The sequence below is a fragment of the Misgurnus anguillicaudatus genome, chromosome 25 (genome assembly GCF_027580225.2).
Source record: "Misgurnus anguillicaudatus chromosome 25, ASM2758022v2, whole genome shotgun sequence".
NCBI lineage: Eukaryota > Metazoa > Chordata > Actinopteri > Cypriniformes > Cobitidae > Misgurnus > Misgurnus anguillicaudatus.
The window spans coordinates 20,732,097-20,749,500 of NC_073361.2; the positions used below are offsets into that span (position 1 = coordinate 20,732,097).

Sequence of the window (17,404 nt, forward strand, 5' to 3'; positions counted from 1 at the left end):
GCCACACCAATGAGACGCTCCCGTTAAACGTCTGTTTGAAGCTTATCTCTCCACTTTTTAACACATACAAGCAATTCAGGAGAACCAAACTTTTTGACTCCACTAACTGCCTTAAGCAAAACTCTTGGATGTCTTTTAGAGAGTCGATGCCGTGAACTTTGCATATTTTTGAGAATCCAATGTTTAGCTGATCATGATAACTGCTCATTATTATCCACGTGAACACGACTGATTCTCTTCCTCAACGGAACGTCAGAGCTTTGTTTTCCAGGGACCGAAACTAATCTCGACACTCGCGTCTCCTGGAAATATGTTTTTTTCAACCAATCAAAGACGACTTTAACATTCTCACAGGGTTTCCAGAAAAGTGTACGAAAAACATCAGACGTTCAGCCAACAGTTTGTGGGCGTGATGTCTGAGGCTGAGACTACTTCAGACTAAACCTCATTAGGATTAAAAAAGTAGAAGTCAAGATCAAGTCTATATCAATTTGTGTGGTTAATGCACAGTTTATGAAAAATTGAGACTCACGTCCTCACTGGGAAAAATTTATTAAACCGCTTTGCTCATTCATTCTTTCACGCATACAAGTTTGTTCGTTCTCTCTTTTACACAAACATACACATAGATCACATTAAGAGATAACATGTATAAAACTTCTGGTGGAATGGACTGCTGATCGGTGTGGTGATGGTAACCTTTAAGGCTGCTCTCCAGAGGGGTGTGGCAGGTTTTCTAAGGCCTGATTAATCGGCATCAAGTAAAAGCATTCAATCGAGACTCAGGCTTGAAATTATGGTGCCTCCGTGGCAGAAAGTCAAACACACAGGTATGAGTGCTGTCTGAGATGAGGCATGGTGCCCACTTGGGGTTATATCAAACTTCCTGGCCAGGACACAACGGTTAGTGCCACCCTGCTCCGCTGCTCCTTCAACATGGGCACCAGGGCGGAGTGACTCATGCCAGCCGTGGACAGACTGTTCACTGCGACTATCATGTCACCACACCTGGGGGAAAATGAAACAGCAATGCTGTATCAATACTGTTTCAGTGCTACAGAACAACTTTCACAATAAGGCAATAATGACCAGTTGCATAAACATAGCCACTAAGTTAAAGGGATAGTTCACCCAAAAATGTAAGTTCTGTCATTTACCCTCAAGTTCTTACAAACTTGTATAAATGTATTTGTTCTGAACGCAAAGGGCGATATTTAGAGCAATGTTTGTAAACACAGTTTTTGAGCACCATAGTATTTTTCTTTCCTATTCTTGTCAAGGGTGCTTCTGTTTCCTGTTTGATTATAAATATCTTCCTTTGTGTTCAGCAGAACAAAAAAAAAATGCAGGTTTGGAACAACATAAAGGTGAATAAACGATGACAGAATTTTCATTTTTGGATAAACTAGGGACTAGTCTAACCAGCTGGCAATTAATAAGAGCTAATCAGCCTTACTTGTTTATGCAATTGGCCAAAACAGTGTTTCCAGCACCACCTTCAATGGATGGATGAGTCCATCAAATATGTAATGGTTTATTTTTAAATAAACCAGTAAAAAAAAAAATCACAAATCAGTTTAGCATTCATGTTTTTTTTAATCCGCCCAAACAACTCACCTAAGGAATTTGTCTTTGCTAGTACTGACATCTGAATCACATTATCTTCACTCATTACTTTAAGTTATGTATGACTTAACTATACCATAAGTAGTTGAGGTCATACAGTTACATACCCCTTGCAGAATCTGCAAGTTGTTAGTATGTAAGAAAAAAAGACAGATCATACAAACTGCATTTTGCCCTTAAATGGGGATATGTCACAATAATTTTTTAAGATGATGAGTTTCGTTGCAAAACGAGATAAATCCATTTTTTAACATTTTTGTCAAAACATGTTTATTATTATGTTATTAGTTTGTTTTATGGTGCTACTTAGATGTATTTTTTAAGTTATGAAGGTTTAAATCAAAACAAACCAACTGCAGTTGAATTAATATTAATTGGAATGCAAAACCAAAAAAAACGAGATTTCTGAAAAATTAAAAAAACAGAGTTATCACATTTTGCAAAAAAACTCTTCAGATGTAAAATAAATCTTTGGTGTCCCCAGAGCACACATGTGAAGTTTGTACTCAAAATACCATATAGATAATTTATTATAGCATGTTAAAATTGCTTTGTAGGTGTGTGCAAAAATGTCCTTTAAAATGCAAATGAGCGGTACAAACACTGATCACAGTGATGGTGGTTTATTGCAATTCAAACTCAATTTTGCTGTCAATTATTTTTTTCTCTCTCTCTTTCTCTTTAAACTAAATGGCAGTGCTGTGATTGGATTGCAATGCAGATTAAGGGGCGGTGTTATTATAATAAGATCCCCTTATGAAATCATAAGGAGAGCCAAATTTCAATTAACTAATTTTCACGTGCTTGCAGAGAATGGTTTACCAAAACTAAGTTACTGGGTTGTTCTTCACATTTTCTAGATTGATGGAAGCACTTGGGAACCCAATTATAGCACTTAAACGTGGAAAAACTGAGATTTTCATGCTATGGCCCCTTTAACAAAACATACAATTTACAACACACAATAATTACTGATTTTACTAAAAACATCCTAATTTAAAAATGTACATACAGTATGCTTGATATTTACTTGCTTAATACTGTTTGATGTTACTTGGACAATCATTTACTTTTTATGTTTTGTGATAGTCCAGGTCCTCCACATTCCTTGTATTTCCAGCATCGTCTGCATATTTGACCCCTTTTCAACAGTGACTGTATAAAGTTTCACACTAAGAAAAACTGAGAGACTTATACACAACTATTTCAAAAAAATACAAACATTCACTAAACTTATGAACTTAATAATTGGTGCAAATTGTAAATATCATGATTTTTAGTTTGACTTTCAACTTTAAGGATAAGTACCTCCTTTTTTTCAATGAAAGTGCCGGGAATACAGATGAGCAAAGATCTGTGTGGAGTTTATTCTTATTAAAATAATACTAAAAGTACTCTATTACTTCAAACAAAGCATTAGTTTATATTGTTTGTGTTTTTATGCTTACTTTAGACGGCCATCATAGTAAGCAGGTGTTCCAAGGACGATGGTTTTGATGAAGAACGCCTGGTTGCTGTGGTTCTCTTCATAACCTCCGACAATGCTGAACCCCCAGCTGCCAGGATGACTTCTGCGGAGGACAATTTCATGGCTGCTATGCAGGTAGCTATATCAGAGACAGAGGAATGACACAATAAGAAGGTTTCTGCAATATTGCAGTCCCTAAATATGGCTCGGAGATGAACAACTGTAAGACTCTACTGATAAAATATATCTTCATGCATTTTGTATGGTAATGTATTGGAAGGCCGGACTGGAAAGCGAGGATGAGGACGCTGTGAAATAGAGAAGATTAGGATGGACTCCGTGATATCAGCCTGAGAGACTGGACTAAAATAGGCTAGATGCAAGTTATCTCCACATGTACGCTTAGATGATAATCTGCAGCTGTTGATGTTTACATCACGACAGAGTCATAATCCCCTGTGGGCCTCATAAAGCCGCTGATCCACACTAACACTAGACATTTTCCATGTCCGAGTACTTGAAAATATCTTCATTCTATCCTTTCAAAACGTTTCAGGTGGGATTTGGATGAAAAAGTAGGTGAACCTAAACCTGGCATGATGGCCAGATTGCCCAGACTATTTAAGGGCATCTTTTTTAGATCAGTGCTCAGCAAGGTAAGGGAGATATTTTAATGCATCCCAACGGTGTACAAAGAAAGTGTCCAAAAAACCTATTTGGACCAAAATTAGATTGTGTTTAAGACCTTAAAAGCCAAGTGTCCCTGACAAACCGCAGTGTCACTAAACAAAATGTATGTCTCTGTATTCTTAGCTAGGGAGCCCAAGCCACATGACCCAAGATGGCGACCAACTTGTATCATAGTCATTTTCATGTGGAGGGAGTAGTTCTTCGTCCGCGCCTGGTTCCTCCACGGTGTTGACTTCTAGTGCCTTCAATTGGACCGAACAGGATGCGGCGCTGGACTTTAAAGTGCCCACTGCCTCACTATGGCTCAGGCAAGTCAAATCCTGACTGTTAATACTCAACAGTACATCCCCTGAGCAATGACAGACACAAAGGGTATTTAGACTCTCAGAGGGAATTGCAGCACATATGCTGAAAGCCCCATAGAGGTTTCGCTTCGGTGCGCTTCATCATTAGAGACCCGAGCCGGAAAATGTTTACCTCGAAAATAGGGCTGCACGATTTTGATGCAATATGCGATAACTTGCTGGACGATGTGACATACAATTTGCAATACGATACCGTCATATTGATAAGTGATGACAAGCACACAGTTGACGGTAAATATTGGCTTCCATATTGTTTTTCCTACAAGAGTCAATGGGTACAATCAACGATGTGGTTACCATTATATAAAAAAATATTTTGTGTTCAACAGAAGAAACTCATAAAGGTTTAGAACAAATTAAGGAGGAAATGATGACAGATTTTTCATTTTTGGGGGGAACTTAAGCGATAACAATTACAAACACTTACACTAATAGAGTAAATTTCATGTTGACACTGGGAGCAAAAGAGCTTTTTTCTGCCAAACACCAGAAGATCCAGATTCCAGAATATATATACGCCAAAGACACAATATAGATTAAAGTATTAAAGGGACACTCCACTTTTATTAAAATATGCTAATTTTCCAGCTCCCCAAGAGTTAAACATTTGATTCTTACCGTTTTGGAACCCATTCAGCCGATCTCCGTGTCTGGCGGTACCACTTTTAGCATAGCTTAGCATAATACATTGAATCTGATTAGACCATTAGTATTGTGCTTAAAAAAAACAAAGAGTTTCGATATTTTTCCTATTTGGGACTTGACTCTTCTGTAGTTACATCGTGTATTAAGACCGACGGAGAATTGGGAGTTGCGATTTTCTAGGCGGGTATGGCTGTGAACTATACTCTCATTCTGGCGTAATAATCAGGGACTTTGCTGCTGTAACATGGCTGCAGGAGGCGCAATGATATTACGCAGTGCCCGAAAATAGTCCCCTGCCATTGAAAGTAAGTTTTCGGGCAGTGCGTAAGATCATTGCGCATTATTTTTGAGCGTGATGCTAATGGTCTAATCAGATTCTATGGATTATACTAAGCTATGCTACAAGTGGTAGCGCCAGCCCCAGAGATCAGCCGAATGTACTCCAAAACGGCAAAAACCAAATGTCTAACTCCAGGGGAGCTGGAAAATTAGCATATTTTCAAAAAAAGTGGAGTGTCCTTTTAAGGGGGGGTTAAAGGTATTTCATGCATCCTCATGCTTAACATAGGCAAAGTGTCAATAAACCAGTTTGACATACTTCACCAGGGTTCGTACAAGTTTTGTAAAGTTTTTCTTCAAACATGAAATATTCATACATAAAAATCTTGCTTTATTGGTAATTTTAGTGCAGGAAGTACAGTGGAAGTCCATATATGGGCATCTTAACGGGAATAGCGCATGCACACACCAACCAAGAGCTGACACGAAATCAACATCACCAAAGAAGTGTATTCTTGTTTGTGAGGGAAATTTAAGCTTGTTCAGCTTTCCAAAGAACCGAGCCTTATGGAAACAGTGGATATAGTTTATCTGGAGTGTGTTTGTTTAAAGCTGGATTTCGTTGAAATAGGGCAGTCCCAACCAGGTCATGAGTCGCAAGCGGTAAGTAAAACGGCATCAATTGGTGCTTAAAGCAACACTAAAGAGTTGTTGCTCTTTGCTCCACCTACAGGTTAGAAGCGGAATTGTCCATTACCACTGTCGTAAATACTGCAGCATAGCTGGCCCTGATTGGATTGTAGGTCTGCCGTAAAGCAAGTTTTTGTAGTTTTCACTCAAACTACAGGACCGCGACCCGACGGTTGGAAACTTCTTTAGTGCAGTTTTGGCCGATAAAGGGCTGCAAAGCGAATGTGAAAGTGCCGTTCACCCTGTTTTGAGTGAATGAACGACTGAAACTTTTTTGGAAACATTATTTTAAGGTAAAAAAAACTCTTTGGTGTTGCTTTAAATGCATATAATGTAGACAAAACATACATGTATGGAAATATAAGTTATCCAGAGATAGTGGGATAATGTTTTTGTGTGTTGCTTGCTCCTCCAGTAGCTCAGGCTTATTGGGAAAGAATCAGTAGAGCTGATCTGTCTTTTATAAATCTGATAAAACTAAAGACTCTTTGGATATATGAAGGAAGTAATACTACTCTATAAGTACTCAAGAATAACATGAAATATGCAGAAACAGCATGTGTTATGTGAGCTTTAACCTACCACGTTTGATTCGTCCATCACGTGACAAGCAACCGCGGGGCTGGACGCTTGTCACGAAGATTGGCAGCTCTCCGCTCTTGCTGCCACGCCCTCCCGCCACGGTCATACCCAAAGACTCATGGGGTTCCTTCTTCACAGTGATGTGCTTCTCTTTACAGGTCACACACTGGGAGAGGTCCTACAACACATGCTTATATTAACACAAAACCCATTGTCTCAAGGGAGGAAAATCCTTTCCAAATTGACACTGATCCTAACTCTGATCGGCTCTACTGTAACTTCATAATTGATCTCATAATAGATCGAACCAAGAGTAATTAAGGTTGTGGTCTGAACCCATGAAAACCTGGAGGCTACCCAGATGCAGTAAATTTGTACTCACTCGCTGGGTGGAAGACCTGGCAAGAGTCAGACTCGGAACCGGGCTGGGGGTCGCGGTGCAGGGGACAGCGGGGACGTGTTCGTGGCACCAGATGTCCCTGGTCAGGGTAGAGCCCGTGTGCACCGCCATGGTCTGCTTGCTGGAGCGGCTAATCAACAGATTGACTCTTTCTCCACTAGCCTAGACGATGACAGCAGGTAGTTTGTAAGACTTACAGTATAACACCCCATACTCTTAGGCTGTAAGGGGGTTCTTTATCTTACAATGACAGTCTGCTATTTGCCAGGGCTATTCTTAATAATCCTTTAGCTGCCCTTTCTCTATGTGATCTTGGTAGCCAAATGGAAAACAGCAGACATAAAGACACTATCAATCACATTACCCTTTAAGTACGGTAGTACAGGCAATGTCCTTGTGTCCCAAACAGGCTGGGAATACTTTTTAAAAGCACACACTTAAATAGACTACATCTGTACATGTTTGCAAGGAAATGAGGGTGAGGCCTAAGCAAAATTGCATCCAAGATGAGGTTACAAAGACATTTTGTGCGGTCCGATACCTACCTGTATAATCTGAGCCGCTTGCTCAGGTGTGCCGTGTCTCAGGTCGTGCTCGTTGACAGCTAACACTCTGTCGTTACTGCAAAGGCGTCCATCTTTAGCGGCTAGCCCTCCCTCCAACAGGTCCAGGATAAACACGCCCGCCTCATCCGTACGCCGGACTAGTTTGATTCCCAGCTGCTCCGATGATTCCCGCTTGTTCAGGGTGATGCGTATGCTAGCAGGGCTACCCTTAGGCGAAGCGGGTGCCGCGGGCGGTCTGGCAGAACAGCGGCGCTCCCTCAGAACGGTCAACTGCAGAGTGGCACAAGGACGTGCCAGCGTAGAGCGAGCAAAGGTATGTGGCACGTTACTAATATCTACATTGTTCACCTGCAAACAAATGGAAAGCGTAGAAAATGTAAGAATTGGTTTGATGGATTTTAGTAGATTGGGGTTTGGAAAATGATTCGGTTCACCCAAAAATTAGAATTTTGTCATTATTTACACATCCTCAAGTTGTTACAAACCTGCATAGATTTCTTTGTTCGGACAAACATAAAGGAAGATATTCTGACCAATGTTTGTAACCATTGAGCACCACTGACTTCCATAGTATTTTTTCTTACTATGGAAGTCAATGGTGCTCCTGCTTCCTGCTCGATTATAAATGTCTTCCTTTGTGTTCAGCAAAACAACCTGAGGGTGAGTAAATAATGACAGAATGTAAATTTAAACTTTAAATCTAAAGTTTGTGCCAAAATATGCACTACAGATAACTTTCTGATGTCATTTTGATGCAAGGTTTGAAGACTGCTATTGAAATTTTGCAGCTTGAGGTGTAATCTGCACATTACATTTAAAATGTAATACTAATTCATTTTAAAACTCTAAATTGTTGTTCCTTTAACCAAATGTTATTTTATTGAACCTTACTGTAGTGTTAGTGTCTGAAGACCCTTTATGTGGACTAAATCTATTTGCGGCCTGTGGCAAATGAAAGCAGATAGCTATTCTGCAGCCTTCATTGACTAAAGCACTTTAGACATTGATTACAGGCATCAGGGCTGTTCTGTAAATAGCAGAGAAATGCTTTTTTAAACCAGAAAGTTATTTTGAAAGGTAGCTACAATACCTGAAGTATTTGGTCGCCGGCCAGCAGCCTTCCATCTCGGGCTATAACGCCGTCGCGGTACACCTCCTGTATTACCACGTTTATTAGCGGGGTCTCATTTCCCCCAACAATACTTATACCAAGCTCCACGTAGGGGTTCGAACGATGAACCTCAATGGTTGTGATTTCTCCCTCAGGTAGGGACGGAAGTTTCACACAACCTGAAAAAAAATAGAATTGAACCCATGACACTATGTGAAAGGATCGATAGGGTATATAGTTAAAGGGATAGTTCACCCCAAAATGAACATTTGCTGTTTATTTACTCACCCTCTGGCCATCTGATATCTTGGTGACATTTTTTCCATAGTAGAACAATAAAGAAGATAATTTGCATAGACTGCAGTGCTCTGTTATCCATATAGTGCAAGTAAATGGCTACTGGCACCTTGAGAGTACAAAAAGCAGATAAATCCAAAACAGAAGTAATCTTATTTACTTGCATTATATTGATCAAAGAGCAATGTGGTTTTTGCAAAATATCTTCTTTATTGTTCAACTGAAGACAAAATGTCATCAACAAATCGGATGGCCTGAGGGTGAGTAAAAAAAGCAGACTTTAATTTTTGGGTGAATGATCCCGGGTAAGTCCGAGAGTCATACCTTCCTCTGCAGAGAAAGGGAGAGTTTCAACGTAGTCCCAACCAGAAGAGGCGGAACTACCGGTACGGAGAAGATGAATGCAGGGGTTACTAAGTGGACGCTTTACACGTAGAGGAGCACATTCAAGACCATGGAGACCTTTAACAGAACAAATAAGCTGTACGTTTTTCAAATAACAAAGGCATTGTACTAGCTGTGTTAAAGGGACAGTCCACTTTTTTTGAAAATTTGCTTATTTTCAAGCTCACCTAGGGTTAAACGTGATTCTTACCATTTTGGAATCCATTCAGCAGATTTCCGGGTCTGGCGCTAGCACTTTTAGCATAGCTTAGCACAATCCATTGATTAGTCCATTAGCATCGCACCTAAAACAATAACCTAACAGTTTCGATATTTTTCCTATTTAAAACTTGACTCTTCTGTGGTTACATCGTGAACTAGGACAGACGGAAATTGAGACTTGTGATTTTCTGGGCGGATATGGTTGGGAACTGTGCTCTCATTATGGCGTAGTGGTCAAGGACTTTGCTGGTGTAGCATGGCTGCAGGAGGCGCAATAATATTATGCAGCAGCAAAAAATAGTCCCCTAGTAACTTTCAATGGCAGGGGACTATTTTCGGGAAGTGCGTGATATCATTGCACCTCCTTATTACATCATGTAACTACAGAAGAGTCAAGTTTTAAATAGGAAAAATATCTAAACTCTTTATTTTTTAGTGCGATGCTAATGGTCTAATCAGATTCAATGGATTGTGCTAAGCTATGCCAAAAGTGCTAACGCCAGACCCGGAGATCAGCTGAATGGACTCCAAAACGCCAAGAATCAAATGTTTAACTCTAGGGGAGCTGGAAAATTAGCATATTTTCAAAAAAGTGGAGTGTCCCTTTAAGTTTTCTACTGGTGTAGACTCCTGTTGCAAAGCTTCATAATGGCTATATTGCAAGAATGCATTGTAATAGGAAATCCTCAGACAAGGTGAGCAGCGTATATATAACTGGATTATTCCACCCAGTATTGTGTTATCTTAATAAGCGCTAATGTCAAACCTTTTAGCCCATCTGCAGATTCTGTCCAGGCTTTCTTAAAAGGTTCAATAATAATTATGATGCTGCTTCAGATAGGAGCTGCCCTTGTAGCAATGCAGCTTATTAGGTTACAGCTTAAGGATACTCACTGTCTTCTTCAGTGCTCTCCTCAAAAGCAGGGTTGTCGACACCAGGTTCTTCTGTCCATGTAGGAGCATTGTTGCATGCGTTGGATCCGGCAGGTGGAGACGGCGTGCTTTCCTTTATCTCAGTCTGGGGGGATTTGGGTGGGTTGGTCGTCATAACCTTCTCCTCACTTGTCTCCATCCGGGCCGGTTCCAGCTTTGTTCGTTGTCTCTGCGTTCCAGGACACCTACAGTAAATAAACACAGTATCCTTGATTTTCAAAATGGGGGAACTAGGTACACATTAAGGTCCAGATATCAATGAAAGAAAGACAAGGGCAAGAGAAAAAAAATAACAACTAGTTTGCTTCTTTCAAGAACAACCTAAGTCAGATGTCTTCAAAGTTTTTCAGGCCAAGGACCCCTTAATGGATAGAGAGGAGGAGCAGGGACTGGATTTACATACTTTGTTATAATAGTTGTGTTACTAAGATATTAAAATTTAATCGTTTTTGGTATACAGAGTCACAAACTATAACATATTGTACAACATTTTACAGGAATATTCCAATTTAAAACAAAAATCCCGCAAATTTTCTCACCCTCATGTCATACAATATGTTTGTCTTTTTTTTCAGTCGAGAAGAAATTAAGTTTTTTGAGGAAAACTTTCCAGGATTTTGCTCAATTTAATCTACTTTTTTAATATTGGACCTCAACAGTTTTCAGTTTCAGTGCGGTTTAAAATTGCAGTTTCAATGCAGCTTCAAAAGGGTCTAAAGTTCCCAAACAAGGCATAAGGGTCTTATCTGGCGAAACGATTGTCATTTTCGGCAAGAAAAATTAAAAATATGCACTTTTAAACCTCAACTTCTCGTCTTGCACTAGCCGCGTGACGCGCTAGCATGACCTTATGTATTGCGTAATGACGTCGAAAGGTCACGCATGAAACTACCGCTCCAGTGTTTACAACGTTGTTGTATAAGGAATGATACTAATTAATGTTTTTGTCTCAGTTTAAAATGGTCCGCAAGTGTGCGTTTCACATATGTAATGCGTGACCTTTCGACGTCATTATGCAATACGTAAGGTCTCGCCAGCACGTCACCCGTCTAGTGCAAGACGAGAAGTTGTGGTTTAAAAGTGCTTATTTTTTATTTTTCTTGCAGAAAATGACTCTCGTTTCGCTAAAACCCCATTCACACAGACCTTTGGTCCCAGAAAATACCCGTAAAATTGCCAGACAAGCGTCTGTGTGAACACAAACTTGTCCCGTTAATCTTCTGGGATCGTTGCCGGAAAGAGGATCTAGTCAGATACACGGATAACCCTCTGTGTGAACAAGAAGCCGAAAGAATGCCGTAATAGGCGTGTCGTAGTGAGGACGTGCGCACCATCACAACAAAAGTTATGGTTCAGCTCCTTAAAACGAGAGATAACATGCATATAAACATTCACCAAGAGAAATGTTGCAAACTATATTGACGCAGTTATCAGGAAATTATAAATGAGACGCATAAACAATGACGCACGTGCCGTAGTGAGGACGCGCGTGTCATGGCAACATGAAGTTGGTTCAACTCTTTAAAATGAGGGATTTACAACATTCACGACGAGAAATGTCAGCAAACTGGACTGAAGCAGATATCAGGTAAGTTAGCTCGTTACTTACTGCGATGAAACGGAGATCATTCAGCAGCATAAAAGAATATCGCGTCACGTGCTCATTGAGCTATAATAAAGGAAAAAACCAGCGCGTCATCCCAACAAGATATATCGTTCAGCTCCTCAAAATGCGGGTTTTAAATGCATATAAACAATCACGATGAGAAATGTCTGAAAACTGTATTAAAGCAGAGATCAGGGAGCTCGTCATATATCCACTCTGAAGCTGAGATCATTACCAGCATTAGAACGGCCGTCACGCGCTCCTTTATAATCTTATCATAAACAAAAATGCACGCGAGTGGTTCTTGGAGAGAGAAATAATATATAATATGCAAACTTCAGACGCTGCGTAGAAGAGAGGGCGGGACTTTCACGTGTTTCAATAGGTCACGTGTCTTTCCGAGACCATCAGATGGCGGGTAATCATGGCAGTGTGAATGAACAAAAAAATGAAGGATCCCAGAAAAATCCCGGATGCCTTTCCCGTGTATTTTACGTAATGTCTGTGTGAAAAAGGCTTAAATAAGACCCTTATGCCTCAGTTGGGATTGTTTGAAGCATTTGAAGCCGCATTGAAACTGCAATTTTAAACTGCATTGAAATTATGAACTGTTTGAGGTCCAATAAAGTCTATTAAATTGAGAAAAATTCTGGAATGCTTTCCTCATAAAACTTAATTTCTTTTCGACTGAACAAAGAAAGACAAACATCTTGGATGACATAGGGGAGAGTAAATAATTGAGGTTTTATGACAGTGGAATATTCCTTTAAAATTACCGAACAGATTTTAGAGTGGGAACCTTAATTTTTTATTAATTACATTAAACAATAAAATTAATTTTAAAAAAAATTATTATAAACCTATTAATGCATTTTGTTGGATGCCTAATTTCATCTTTTCCAAAAATATTATTTTAAATTCAAATAATATTTGGAGGACCCCTGTTGAAGACCCATAAGCCTTTGTTGTGCTATATCCACTATTCCAGGGCCCTAAAATGAATGCCCCGATCTTGCATTCCCAAACTCAGCCCAGACAGTAAGTTTAAAGAATCTATCTTTGTCTTTGACATTGTTTAGGTGGATTTCAACATTTTACTACATGAAACGGGACTGTACTACAAGTAATGGCCCTAATTAATTACTTCACACCTCAATGGGGACAATCACCTATAGGACGGTATTACACACTGAAGTCTCGTAGTTTAATGCAAAGCACAGCTATGAGAAGACAGCTAATGCTGGCAATGACTTTTAGCTTTCCCTTAGGAAGGTGTTAAAGCTTTAGTATAGTTAATCTTACTGTGACCTCATGTGCCCTTTAATGCAGACATAAAATGCTCTTGCAATAATAGTAAATCATCTATATAGAGAACAGAAGACCTGACAAAACTGTGCATTAATAAAACTTATTCTTACAACAACAAACAAGTTAGGCTATTTTGGACAGTGGTTTGTGAGCTAGCACTACTTTGAACTATTAGACACAGATTTGGCTTCAAACACCAAAACCTGAGCAGGCCAAGACTTCGAGTGTATCCAAAAGCACCATCATCAAGCCGATCCTTTGCACCAGAACTAATCTCAATACCTAAATCACTTCATAAACCAAAATATAAAGCTGGACTCACCATAGTTCTGGGTTACCCTTGGCAGTCTCGCAAAAGAAATGGTTAAAAAGATTCCTAGAGTTGAAGTTTCCTAGCATGGCTGCAGGGAATATGAAACTTCTGTTGGTCACCACATGACACGGGACTGACTAATCTCTTATCACATGACAAAGGGGCAAATAATCCCCAGATGGGATGTCAGATCAAGCCCAGCAGGAAAGAAAGTGACTCAGAAGTTCACTGGATCCTTGTCTACTGAGCATCACCACTACTTCAGGAAACAGATGAGTCTATGATACTTGTTCCCTCTGCCAGTTTGGACACCAAAAGCCCCTTCAGGCATGCGGTTATGCTAAAACAGTATTATTAAAATGCATGATGTAACTATTATGAGGAACCTGTCACTGTTTGTATTACATTTGTGAAAGGTATTCAGGGTTTGTGACTTCTAGTAGAAATACAACATCAGGACCACCTAACTCGTCCCTAACTATTGCCTAAAAGACACAAAGTATGGTTGGTCACCTTACATCTCCTTCTTTTCCGATCTTGGCTGCAAAGTTGACAAGACTATATGTTAAAATCAAAAGGTCTTGTTTTTCCCCATAAGTAAGTATTTTACCTGTGTTTGAGATGTGCCTCCAGGTCACAGCGAGGCATGCTGAGGGAACAGCTAGGCGTGAGTGGACAGGTGACCGACAACTTATCCAGTAGCTTATGAACCAAAATGCTTGAGCGCCGACATACTTGCAGCTGCAAATGCGCACGGTCCAACGGGCAAAAGTCCCGTTCCTGCAGGAAGCTGCGCAGGCAGCGAGCACAGAAGGTGTGGCCACATGGTGTATCCAAGGGCTGAACTAATGGTTGAAGGCAAATGTGGCACACCAAGTCATCGTCCACCTCCAACCGATAGTTATAAAGGTGATTCTCCCAAGTGCGGTGAATCTGTCCACATTCTGAACAAAGGGCCTCCAGAAGAGCATCGCTCACCATCCCTGGATCCACTCCCTCACCCAGGCTGCCCATTGCACACGGCACTCTGCTTCGGCAAAACACTTAGTTGCTTGGATACGGGGGCATCCGCCCCATGGGCGTCAGAGGCTGCGCGACTCCTGCAGGGGACGGCCACCCCCTGGTAGACGGTGTGACATCACTCTAAAGGGTTGCAGAGGAGGAAAGTTAGCATTCTGAATGAGAGAAAGTGTTTGTGTGTGCGTTCGTATATGCAATGTGTTTTGAGGATAAGATTATGTTGCAAACCAGTGTGGGTTTACTCTCGCACATTAATCTGACAGCGTAATCTCCTGCTCTCTCGCCCGGAGCAATCTTTCAATCCCGCGGAGAGAGAATTATCTAGGATTGAGCCCGAGAGTGCAGACTCAAGAGGTTTTGATGTGAAAGTGAGAAAAGTTGGGTCGGGAAAAGAGGACAAAAATGGGTATAATGAACATAGTGATTATTGTATTTCATTAATAAAAAATAAAAAATCACCTGTTAAATTATTCCAAAAATAACAAACAATGAAAGTGGATGGTGTCTTGGGGTTGTCATTATTCCCAGAAAAAAAACACAGTTTACAGAAAACCTTACCGCAAACGCTCTGAAAATTTAATTTGTAAAAAAGATGTGTAAAATGTATAAATCACGAGATGTGAGGGCACTGTTTTGAGGAAGTAAGTGACATAAGAGTAAATTATGAAAGCATTTTAATTTTGGGATAATATCAGATTGGAGGGGTGAACACATCTAGATTATATTAAAGGACAAGTTCGTTATTTTACACCCAAAGCCCTGTTTTCAGACCGTTCACGATGAAATAGAACGGTCTTGACCGAAATCTCGACATATGCAGCTGCCCCGAGAATTTTCGGGTGTTTGTTGTTTCACCTCCCACCTCTACAATGGGTGCATAGGTGCACCGGAACAATCCTTCCTAAAATGCATTAAACTTTCGTTTACAAAGACGTGAAACTCACCGAGTGGTCAGGGGTGTTCACTGATATGCTCACACAAAAATCGCTGCAAAATATACTTTCTAACAGGTGTTTTAGCATTCGTTGTAAACTTGTGGACCTATTTTTCCAAACGCCTCACACCCGTATATTCTTCCGCTGAGAGCTTGAATAATAGACACTCCAGCCCAGTTGGTGTCGAGAATACAAACAAAGTTCCCGGCGCGGAGTAATACTTCACAGCACATCTAATACAAGTCAATGTAGTTGGACAAAACTACGATAAAACCTGTTGGAATGCGTCTTTTGCAGCGATTTTTGTGTGAGCATATCAGTGAACACCCCTGACCACTCGGTGAGTTTCACGTCTTTGTAAACGAAAGTTTAATGCATTTTAAGAAGGATTGTTCCAGTGCACCTATAGAGCCATTATAGAGGTGGGAGGTGATACAAGAGACACCCAAAAATTCTCGGGCCATATGTCCAAATTTCAGTCAAAACCGTTCTATTTCATCATAAACAATGTGAAAACAGGGCTTTAAGTGTAAAATACCAAACTTGTCCTTTAAATAGATATAAATGGATTTTTGAGGCCCCCAGACAACAGGGGGCAATCTATTGAGCCAATGATAATGTCACAGATTTCAACCTGCATTCATGCTATCCAACAGCTGTGCATCCATGTCCAGCCCCACACTTGGTCCGGAAAATGCGAGTCTGTCGACAGCATCTCCGTGACTACCTGCCACTGTTTTTATCTTGCAGCTGGACATGAATAAGTCATGAAGACACAAGGCTCCTCTGTTCCCACTACAAAGCCCTGTCAACATCTCATCAGACACATGCACATTCATGCCCGCTGTCAGCCCAGTACACTGTAAATATCTTCATGCGGTTATGATCCCTGTACTTAGACCTCATCTTACATGATGGCATGATATGGCAGTCCATTACATAAGGCTGTAGAATGTTTAATGGCTTTTGGGCAGCTGCCAGTAGAAATTCTATTGGTTAATTCTATGTTGATTCATTTGACGACTTTTAATCGCAAGGGAGTGTTTTAGATATTGACTGCAAGGGCTGTTCAAGGCCACTTACTTGTTGTATCCTTGTATCTGTAGCAGCTCGTGTCAGTCGCCTGTGTTTCTACTTGCAAAATGGCACAGCAGCGTATCTGGCTGCTGGCAGATGAAGAATTAAATGTTTGTTCTGCTAAATGAATTGAATGGGCGTCTTTAACATAAGATTTAAACAACACCACAATGCACGTTTGATGTTTCAACATTGGAAACAATGTATCTGACACGTCCTATGTTGGATGACGCGCACCTTTAAAGTCTTTATTTATTGCGCTTTTTCTATAGGCAATGACATGTTTTCATTCTGCATCCCAGATCTATCCAGCAACCACCATTTTTGACACCTCTCACGCACTCGTTTCCCAAATCAACGACCTTAATTTTCAAAAAAGGTTGTGTGTCCACAAACAGGTAGGAAACAAAAATAAATGAAAGGAGGGAAGGGGAAGGGGGGTGGTTGAGAAATAACGGCGCGTTCCAGATTGAATTAAAATGTCTGTGGATGCCACCTGCATGAATTGTCCCGTTAATAAGGCGTATCCAACCCGGATCTATGACACGCACAAATATCGATATCTCATTATATCTGGTACAGAGCGTCTCGCTGTAAATCTTCCTTTTACTGTGTCTACTGTCTGTTCTCCCCCCAAATGCGATCGTCTGCAAAGCGGACGACAATGACATCCAAAAATGTGCATGCAGTCATAAAAGGGTTTTGTAAATATGTCAGCATATGAATTAAATTACCTATTCGTGCTCCCCTTGGATGGTGTGCACACACGAGAAACATAGAGCTCAATCACATTCACCGCAGCTTGCCCGAGCCGCATCCGCACGTCAAAACACCCCCGTATCTGTCTTGCATGAAGGGCCGCCCCTGTTCGCTCGCGCAGACTGTGG

At 40.6% G+C, this 17,404-nt stretch overlaps 1 protein-coding gene across 1 annotated transcript; it reads right to left on the reverse strand.

Annotated features, from left to right (window-relative positions):
• Positions 1-533: 533 nt before the first annotated feature.
• Positions 534-17,403, reverse strand: lnx2a (ligand of numb-protein X 2a). Its single transcript, XM_073864308.1, has 11 exons — positions 17,252-17,403; positions 14,096-14,628; positions 10,220-10,443; positions 9,044-9,181; positions 8,402-8,601; positions 7,291-7,659; positions 6,728-6,907; positions 6,346-6,523; positions 3,905-4,133; positions 3,075-3,230; positions 534-1,008 (listed from the first exon to the last, which is right to left on the reverse strand). Exons 2-11 carry the CDS (start codon positions 14,497-14,499, stop codon positions 873-875), a joined length of 2,214 nt encoding a protein of 737 aa, XP_073720409.1. The 5' UTR covers positions 14,500-14,628; positions 17,252-17,403; the 3' UTR covers positions 534-872.
• Position 17,404: the final 1 nt, after the last annotated feature.

Excerpts from the sequence above, each read along its gene's own strand:
- lnx2a (XM_073864308.1), bottom strand. The coding sequence starts at position 14,499 with ATGGGCAGCCTGGGTGAGGGAGTGGATCCAGGGATGGTGAGCGATGCT. Across the intron at positions 9,182-10,219 it reads GGAGAGCACTGAAGAAGACA|GTCTCCATGGTCTTGAATGT; the intron begins GTGAGTATCCTT and ends GTTCTGTTAAAG. Across the intron at positions 1,009-3,074 it reads TACTATGATGGCCGTCTAAA|GTGTGGTGACATGATAGTCG; the intron begins GTAAGCATAAAA and ends ATTTTCCCCCAG.